The sequence below is a fragment of the Muntiacus reevesi genome, chromosome 2 (genome assembly GCF_963930625.1).
Source record: "Muntiacus reevesi chromosome 2, mMunRee1.1, whole genome shotgun sequence".
NCBI classification, from domain to species: Eukaryota; Metazoa; Chordata; class Mammalia; order Artiodactyla; family Cervidae; genus Muntiacus; species Muntiacus reevesi.
Window position 1 is genome coordinate 186,798,735 of NC_089250.1, and position 9,871 is coordinate 186,808,605.

The following is a 9,871-nucleotide window of genomic DNA, read 5'->3' on the forward strand; positions in this document are numbered from 1 at the left end:
TATTAAGCACATATGATATACCTCTTCGGGATGTTGTGGGGGAACTCTGTGCCCGCGTTAAATCTGCCTTGGGCTCAGGAAGCCTGCTGAGGCCACTCAGTTCATCAGAGTTCACCCAAGGTATACCACGTGTTGGGGGTGGACAAGGCGTGGTCCTCAGCTCACCTGCTGTGGGCCTGTGTAAGGACCAGGACACAGGAGGATGCTGTTCGTGAACAAAGCATAGGCCCAAGGCAGGGTGGAAGTTAGGCCCCTGAATTCAACTTCACGATTGAGTGAGAACTGCTCCAATGACTCAGAGGAGGGGTAGAAGGCATTCCAGACCAAGAGAACAGCTAGCTGAAGGCTGAGTGAAGCAGGCAGGTCTGTGGCGTTCGGCATGACTATATCACAAAGACGGGGAGATGGGAAGAGCCTGGAGACCAGGCCAAAGAAAAAGGCAGGGCACGGATCCAGAGAGCCTTCTGGGCTAGGCTGGGCCTTCCACACAGTGATGGAGCCACCGAAGGTCTGGGGTAAGGGGGTAATCAACATGCATTCTAGAAGGAATGCCCTGAGTGTCCCCTTTGAACAACAGGGAGCCTGGATGACCAGGTGGGCATCTGTGGCCATCGAGGTGACCGGGTGGCCCAGCCAGGACAGCAGTAACGGGCTGGATGGGGAGAGGTCGCGCACAGAACTCACAGAGTCCAGGTCACTGACAGTCCACACTAGATACCTTGTGCTGCTTCGTTTTTTAATATTTTTTAATTTACTTGGCTGCACCAGGTCCCAGTTGCAGCACGTGAGATCTTTTCATTTTTTTCAGTTGTGCCATGTAGGATCTAGTTCCCTGACCAGGGATGGAAGCCAGGCCCCCTGCCTTGGGAGCGTGGAGCCTTAGCCACTGGGAAATCCCAACACTGGATGTACTTTGGAGTCGCCCTAAAGAACTTTGTAAAACCCCTAATGCTTGTGCCCCACCCCAAACCAATTCAACTGCATTCTTTCTGCCACCGCTTGAGGTGGTAAGTGAAGGACCAGTTGGAATTAGCCCGCAGGCAAGTGCAGCGTGGGAAAGCAGGGAAGAGATGCTGAGTCAGCACCTGTGAAACTAAAACAGTCTGCCTCTTCGGTCCTCCTGGTGTCCTGACCTGGAACCAGGCAGGGGTCGTGGGCTCCTGACTCGCTTCTGCGCCCAGCTGTCTCCGTACCCCTACACAGCCCTTATTTTTCTCACGTGGAAAATGTATGGTTTGGATCACAGAATTTCCAATGTTCCTTCTCGCTGGGACACCCAACACGTCTATGAAATAATTGGACTTGGAAAGTAATATTTACCATTAAATGTGCTTTTAAGAATAATCACAGGTAATGATAATATTTATCATTTGTTTAAGCATCTGCTACAGGTAAGCATATTCTGCTGAAAGTGAAAGTGTGAGTCGCTCAGTCATTTCCGACTCTTTGTGACCCCATGGACTATAGACCTCCAGGCTCCTCTGTCCATGGGATTCTCCAGGCAAGAATACTGGAGTGGGTTGCCATGCCCTTCTCCAGGGGTCTTCCCTACCCAGAGACGGAACCTGGGTCTCCTGCATGGCAGACAGATTCTGAAGTACCATCTGAGCTACCAGGGAAGCCCATATTCTGCTAGGGCTTTGTAATTGTCACAACACCTCTATGCATGTGGTAGCCTGTTTGTAAAATGAGAAGCCTGATGTTCAGAGAGGTTGGAGACCCTGCCCAGCATCATACAGCCTGGAAGCAGGGATTTGAGACACGGGGTGGGAGGGGGTGTGAGTGCGCACACTCCGTCAACATGGGGTTGCTTGAGGAGCGACCACTCGGGACACTTCTCTCTGCCATTCTGGCCACTGGCCTGAGAAAGTGGACTTGAACTGGTCAGCATTAGTAAGCTCCTGAATGTATATCCCTCAGGCAGGTAGGTGGAAGGTGCCAGGATGTCTGTTAAAAAGTTACTGTTTCCATTCTTCTGTCCTTCCCACATGTCCCCAGAGGCAGGCACACAAGGCAGGAGAATGACTGATCAGCTGCTTTCTAGCTGGGCGAGCTTGAGCAAGTCCCTTCACTTCTCTGAGCTTCACCCGCAGAGAGAGACTGATCATGGTAATGCAGCTGACACTTACTAAGGGCTTTCCTGGACTGAGCACTATTTTAAGTGCTTTGCGTGTAGGAAGTCAGTCCCTTCAACCACCTTCGGGGGTGCTTTTAGTGTCATCAATTCACAAAAGAAGAAACCAAGGCACAGAGAGCGATTATTGACTGGCCCAAACTCACAGCCTGGGAGTGACAGGGCTGGGGTTCCAACCAGCTAGGAGTCTTGCTTCCAAACATGGTGCTTTCCATATTCATGCAGCTGCTGGCTCTCCAACTCCAGCCCTTGCTGGGGGGATTCAAGAAAAGCATATAATCATCGCCTGACACGTAATAGGTGCTGAATACATGCTGGTTCCTTTGGCCACTTGATCTCCAAGCATGGAGTTCACACATAGCTCTAAATATAAAATCTATGTCCCAACAAGGAGACAAGTCCCACCAGGCCCCAGGGTAGATCACAACAGTCAACCGGGAAAATGGATGCTTGTCTCTAGGGTTGGTACAGACATGGCCAGATGGTATTGGCCCTGCCTGATTAACCCTCAGCAGGCAAGAATTTACAGCTGAATGAATACTACACAATCAAAACAAGGCCATAAAAGTTGGGATTCTGCCCAGGTTTCAAAAGGACACTGAAATGAGTCCATTTAGGACTCATTTAGGACTCATGAGTCCTGAATTCTTAAAGCAGCCAAGGGCAAGCTCCTAGTTATTTGAGTAACTTGCCCCAGGCTGAGCCCCTGCAAGCAGCTAAGCCCATCAGATCTGTTTTGGGGATTGCATTAAATGTGCCTGTTGATGATGGGCTGGGGGTGGACTACCTGGGCCTGTAACAAGGTAAGGCTCAGTTTCAATAACCAGGAGAGGAAGGACAGGGCTTCCCAGGTGGAGCTAGTGGTAAAGAACCCGCCTGCCAATGCAGGAGATGTAAGAAACTTGGGTTGGATCCCTGGGCGGGGAAGATCCCCTGGAGGAGGGCATAGCAACACACTCCAGCATTCTTGCCTGGAGAATCTTTATGGACAGAGGAGCCTGGTGAGCTACGGCCCATAGGGTCACAAAGAGTCGGACGCAACTGAAGCGCCTGAGCACACACGCATGCATAGTAAGGACAATAGTTCCCAGCTATGCACACTGTGAATGCCCCTGGCTGCAGCTGACCTCACCAGTCCGGAGGACCCCCTGTCTTAGCTCAGGCTGCTCAAACAGGATACCATAGGCAGGGACATCCCTGGTGGTCCAGTGGTTAAGACTCTGGCTTCCAATGCAGAGGCATGGGTCCCATCCCTGGTTGGGGAACTAAGATCCTAAGACCTCACATGCACACAGCACAGCCAAAAAATATAAAGTAACATTAAGAATAACAACTTTAAAAAATAAATACTAACAAAAATAAATTTTAAAAAAAGAATACCATAGATAGGGCAGTATAAACAGCCAACATTTATTTCTCACAAGTCTGGAGGCTGGAAGTTCATGGTTGGGTCCTTGGTGAGGGTCTCTTCCTACCTGTCCTCACAGGGCACTGATTCCATCATGAGGGCCCCACCCTCATGACCTCATCTAACAAGAATCACCTCCTAGAGGCCCCACCTCCAAACGCCATCACACGGCATGGGGGCTATGGTTTCAATATATGAATTTTTAGGAGGGGACACAAACATTCAGTCCATAGCAACTACCATGTGAAAACAGACATACTACAGGTCACCCCATTTCCTGTTGTTTTGTTGCTGTTAATCTGGGGCACCGGGACAGCTCCTAGGTACTGCCCTGCTGGTGCACTGCAGAGGGCCTAATCCATTTCTGTTGCCACAGGGTGATCCGGGATGGTAGGGGGCTGGGGTTGGGGGCGGGGGGCGGCAGGAAGTGAAGGGGTGGAAAGATGCATTTGCTCTGTGCGCCCTCTGCTGGTACTGTGTGAGCAAACCACACATCCTGGAAGTGGACTGAAGTGAAAGCTCGGTCATGTCCAAATCTTTGCAACTATGCAGTCCATGGAATTCTCCAGGCCAGAATACTGGAGTGGGTAGCCTTTCCCTTCTCCAGGGACTGGACCAACCCAGGGATCGAACCCAGGTCTCCCACATTGCAGGTGGATTCTTTACCAGCTGAGCCCAAGGAAAGCCCAAGAATACTAGAGTGGGTAGAGGTGGCTCTTCCTGCCAAAACTGGTAAGAATCTGGGCTCTCATCTCCCACTGCGCTGACACTTCTGGGCTATGACTGTCAACCTAGACGCGGATGGGAATCACCATCACCTAAGGAAGCTGGGCATGGGCCTGGGCATGCGGGCCTGCTCAGTCATGTCCAGTTCTTTGCAACCCCATGAACTGTAACCCACCAGGTTCCTCTGTCCACAGGATTTTCCAGGCAAGATTACTCGGCAATGGTTTTTTTTTTTTTTAAAGGTCTCCAGGTGACTCTACACATGGAGCCTGGACTGAGAACCTATTCTTTGGGGGTGGGGGAGGAAATGGCCAAGGGAAACAAAATCCACAGAGGCATGTTAGTCTGGCTTCCCATCCTGGCCATCTATTTCAGAAATTCCCAGCCTGGCTGCATTGCAGAATTAGCCTCAAGCTTGACAAAAAGACTCTGGGGACCCAACCCTGGATATAATCAGAAACTCCAGGGCTGAAGCTTGCTCAGGGAAGTGCTTACAAGTATCCCAAGAGGCCTATTTGAGTTCATTTTGGGTTTTAGTAAGTCAAGGTCAAACCATTAATGCTTAAGACATTTTATAGGAACAGACTATCAAATGGCACAGTCTTGAGAAAAGAGGCTCACAGGTATTGAAGGCACTTGATGAACAGGTGAGGGAAAGGTACAGACAGGCACCGACTGTTCTAGATAATTATATAATCAAGTCTTCTGCATAACTGAATCCTCACTATAAACTTTTTTTAAAGACTTTTTTTTTATGTGGAACATTTTTTTTGTCTTTATTAAATTTGTTCCAATATTGCTTCCATTTTTTGTTTGTTTTGGCTTTTTGGCTGCAAGGCTTGTGGGATCTTAGTTCCCCAACCAGGGATCAAACCCACGCCCTTGCATTGGAAGGCAAAGTCTTAACCACTGAACCACCAGGGAAGTCTCCATATGATAACTTCTTGAGGGTAAATGCAGAGCAAGAAACTGGAAAAGGAGAGACTTTTATGTAGATATCTGGGGAGAAAGGCTTCCAGGCAGAGGAACTGTGTCAATACAAAGGCCCTGAGGCTGGAGGGTGCTTGACTATTGGAGGAGCAGCACGGGAAATACAGCCAAGTGAAGTGATCAGTGCAGAACTGTGGATGAGGCAAGGAAGCTGGGGGAAGGGGCCAGGCCATGCTCCAGGCAGGACCTATAGACCCCAGTAAGAATTTCAGCTTCTATAGAAGTGATGCAATCCTCTTTTTTCAAAGGATCACTTTGACTGCTGTGAGAACAGGCTCTATCAGGGTAAGGATGGAAGCAGCAGGCTGCAATAATCCAGAGGCTACAAAGGCAGCTTGGATTAGGGTGGCGGGGCTGGCGGAGGTGAGAGCAGTCAGGTTCCGGCTGCACCTTTAAAGTAGGTATAAAACCATCTGTCAATGGAACCACATGCCACTTACCCTGAAGAGTCGGCACTTCTGAGTGGGTCTGAAGCCCTCTGGGACCCTTCAGGCCCACCACCAGGCTCTGGGTCACGCATTCCACTGCACAGCCCCTCTACCTAGGGAACCCAAAGACACACTGTGGCTGACAATGGGGGTAAGGGGAGGTCTGGACAGCGTCCCCAAACATCTGAGACACACAATCACAGCCACACCCCCCCGCAGACCATGGCCTCCGACTGGCAGAAATTAACACAGAGGAAGAAACTGGAAAAGGAGAGACTTCTATGTAGATACCTAGGGAGAAAATTAACAGAGGAAACAACAAATCCATGATAAGCCTAGTCCTATCACTTGCATCATTAACTAAAGATAAATACAAATTAAAGCCGCTTCCTCTTGTTCTTAAGTGTTCCCAAGCTTTCACAGTTCTCCCCCTTTTCTCTGACCATCAAAGCTTCCCCACAGTGATGTGGATCCAAATCAGGGTCCTCCCTGAGCAAGGGTACCCATCCTGCTCCTGTCCAGGGCAGAAGGCCCTTGCTGCTCCCGCGGCCTGCCTCCTCACACCTGGGGTGCCCTTCAAGGTCCAGGCCCCAGGCCATCTGCACCTCACTCCCCCACTCACCCCCTGCTGCTGTTCTGCTTTGGACCACCCCACTCTTCTCTTGCCTTGCACATTTCCCCATCTCTAACACACACACACTTAGCATCTGTCCTCCCTCCCCACCGACACTGTCAGCCCACAAAGGCCCCAAATCCCCTCCTTTTCTGAACTACATATGATGCCTTATACCCAGCTGACTTGGAAGCCTGTGGTAACAAACTATGGGTTTTTTTATTTATTTATTTATTTTTTCTAGCCATGCTGAGTCTTCAATGCTGTTCAGGCTTTTCTCTAGTTGCAGAGAGTGGGGGTTGCTCTCCAGCTGTGCTTCTCACTGTGGTGGTTTCCCTTATTGCAGAGCAGGTGCACCAGGACACGTGGGCTTTGGTAGTTGTGGTTCCCAGGCTCCAGAGCACAGGCTCAGCAGCTGTGGCGCATGGACCCAGAGGCTATGCAGCACGTGCAATCTTCCTGGACCAGGAATCAAATCGAGCCTGAATCTTCTGCCCTGGCAGGCAGACTCCACCACTGGGGTACCAGAGAAGCCCCAAACCATCTTGAATTACATGCTTTACTTGCTTCTGTGAAATGCAGTAGATTAAGAAGATCTAACTTGGTGCAATGGTAAAGAATCTACCTGCTAATGCAGATGACCCAGGTTCTATCCCTGGGTCAGGAAGATCCCCTGGAGGAGGAAATGGCAACCCACTCCAGTATTCTTGCCTGGAAAATCCCATGGACAGAGGAGCCCAGTGGGTTACAGCCCGTGGGGTCACAAAGAGTGGGACTCAACTGAGCACGCACATGAAAACAAACGTGTTTCATGTTATCATGATTATAAAGTCATCTTTCTCAAAATGCCATTTTTCAGTCTACACAGAGGAAGGAAACCTCTCCAAATATTTGATCTTTATCACATTCTTTACAGCAATGAAAAATGGAAATCATTTAAAGGACCAGCTACATTCACTCAGTGGAATATTTTGCAATTACTGATTTTTTTTTTTTTTTGCATAAAAAGTATTTAAAAGAATCAAATAATCTGGGACTTTTGTTTTTATGTATTTGTAAGGTATACTCCCCATTTTTTTCTAATTTTGAGATCTAATTGGCATATATCATTGTATTAGTTTAACATATACAATATAATTATTTATATATATATAGTAAAATTACAGTAAGTTAACATCCAGCATCTCGCAGTTAACAAGGTTTTTCCCTTGTGGCTATTTTAAATGATCAACCCCTCCGGCCGCTGGGTGCACCAGGGGGCGCAGCACAGGGCGAGCGAAATCCCTCCCCGTAGCCTGGGATCCCTTCAACGAGCCACCAGCTCTGCATTAGCAGTGACACCCAACCATCCCAGGAGACCAGGAGGATTTTTTTTCACTTTACAGACGTGAAAACTAAGGTTCTGAGAGACTTCATAACCTTGCCCAGGCGCGGGCTTTGAGAACTGACAGAACCCAAGTCCCCCACACCTGTCTGATTTCACAGCAGAGGACAGTTTGAGCAAACCTGTCATTGCTTCCTCTGAGAACCTGCCAGAAACTTCTGGCCATTATCCCGATGCCACACGCAAGTGCAGGGAAGAATCGGCACTCGGGGCCTCTCCTAAACCCGGTTACTAACGTCTACCTTGTGAGTTTTCTTACCCCAGGGGCCCCGGCAGAAGTTTCCCGGCGGCGCGACCCCGTCCTTCAGCCCCGCCCACACCCTTTGCCTCCCCACTGGAGGCCCGGCTCCCGGCATCCACTTGGGCGCCAGGCCATTCACTTGAGCGCGTCCAGCATCCCGAACACTTGCGTAAACCGGTCTTGGTCCAGGACGCGCCCGTAGCGCAGGGTGAGGTAGAAGGTCTGTTTCCCACTGTATTGCTGGATCCGCACGAACAGCTCTTGGGGCCGATCCGGGCTCTCCGTCATGGGGATCACGTCGGCCACGGGGCAGTAGGTGTCCTGTCGCCGGCCCCAGAAGGTCAGGTGGGCCACCCGCAGCACAGTGCCCGCCTCGTTCACGTACAGGATGCCCACCAGCCTCCGGAAGAAATGGCTCATCCAGTACAACATGGCCAGGGCGAAGCCGGCGACCCCGCCCGCCAGGCACAAGGAGCTGAAGGGCATGAGGCCCTGGGAATAGCAGTAGAGGCCCGGCGGCAGGGCGGCCACCGTCAGGGCCGTCTGTGCCACCTTCAGCCGAGACAGGTACCCGAAGGCCTTGATGGCGTCGAACCGGTACACCATTTGAAACTTCTCTGTCTCTGGGCCCGGTGGCTTCTCCTTGGAGGGGGGCGTCCCGCTTCCCAACCCCCTCCTGGGATCCTGCCCACCGTAGCAGCACAGCCGGTGGAGGGGCCTGCCCCACGCGGCTGGCCCTGGCGACCGCGCCACAGCTCGGAGGAGGGCAGCCTGGAAGGGAGACAGGGAGACCATTTCTCTCAGGGAACTCAACCGTGCGGATCACTCAAGGGACAGGTGCAAAGCCCCTCACACGGAGGCCAATCCTGTGAGATCGGCATTACTGCCAGAGACGGAAAGAAGGGTAAAGCCAGCGGCTTTGTTTGCTGTTGTTCAGTTGCTAAGTCGTGTCTGACTCTCTGCGACCCCATGGACTGCAGCCCATCAGGCTCCTCTGTTGCTTACCTCACAGATCTGCAGGAAAGCTGTGCACCACGGGAACCAATACTTCTACTTTACCACGGAGGAAACCAAGCCCAGAGAAGGCAAGCAATGTACCCAAAGACCCACAGCCAGTCGGTGGGGCCGAGTCTGATTTTTAAAAGCGGTTCTCTTTCCTCCAGGCAGTTCAAGTAAATATGGGAAAGGAGGCACAACCTTCATTCATTCAACAGTTAACCTGCAAAAGGACAGCTCTACGCTGCCACTGAATAATCCATAGCCTGTGTGACATTTCCCCAGGCAGGAAACGCCATCAGTGTCCTAGTGGGGAACAAACCCGGGAGACAGTCATCACAATAACTTTCCAATTCTTGGTCAGATTAAAGCGTTTTATTGGGGCTAAATGAAACGCTAATTCTTGGCCTAGACTGAAAAGGGATTGAACGAAGGAATTAGGGAAGGATGGAGGCATCAACCCGCAGCGCTAGGGTTTCATGAGGCGCAGTTTCACACCTCGAACAGTGCAGTGAAAAATACTTTGGGCGGTGGAGTCAGATCTGGGTTCCAATCCCGACTCCTACAGTCACCAGCTGTGGATCCTTGGGCAAATTACTCCGCCTCTCTGGGCCTCAGTTTCTTCATCTTTCAAAACGGGGATACAGAATATACTGAATGTGATGATGGTTTGAAAGCCTTCAAAACGCACTTGATGCACTCCGAGTGCTCAGTGAGTTTTAGTTATCGCCAGCTGTAGGTCCACGTGACCGGAGGGCAAAGTAAGGCGGGAAGCAGCAAATTAAAACCCACGCGGGATGTCCCTCTGGCAGATTCTCCGAATGAGAACCCCTGGCGTCTGCATACTTGCCCCAGGCCTGCCCCGGACCCCCAAAGCACGTCACCTCCCTCGCTCCCCACCACCCGCTTTCTTACCATAGTACCGCTGCCCGGTGCCGGAAGTGAATCCAC

At 50.9% G+C, this 9,871-nt stretch overlaps 2 protein-coding genes across 2 annotated transcripts in view; one reads left to right on the forward strand and one right to left on the reverse strand.

The window, feature by feature from the left end:
• ABAT (4-aminobutyrate aminotransferase) overlaps window positions 1-1,240 on the forward strand; it is an 86,752-nt gene extending 85,512 nt beyond the window's left edge. The window contains exon 17 of the transcript XR_010661626.1: window positions 809-1,240. The gene's annotated coding sequence lies outside the window, so the exon portion shown is untranslated. The remainder of the gene's footprint in view (window positions 1-808) is intronic.
• A 6,026-nt stretch (window positions 1,241-7,266) lies between these two features.
• Window positions 7,267-9,866, reverse strand: TMEM186 (transmembrane protein 186). Its single transcript, XM_065924316.1, has 2 exons — window positions 9,836-9,866; window positions 7,267-8,695 (listed from the first exon to the last, which is right to left on the reverse strand). The coding sequence occupies exons 1-2, from the start codon at window positions 9,836-9,838 to the stop codon at window positions 8,060-8,062; spliced, it is 639 nt and encodes a 212-aa protein (XP_065780388.1). The 5' UTR covers window positions 9,839-9,866; the 3' UTR covers window positions 7,267-8,059.
• Window positions 9,867-9,871: the final 5 nt, after the last annotated feature.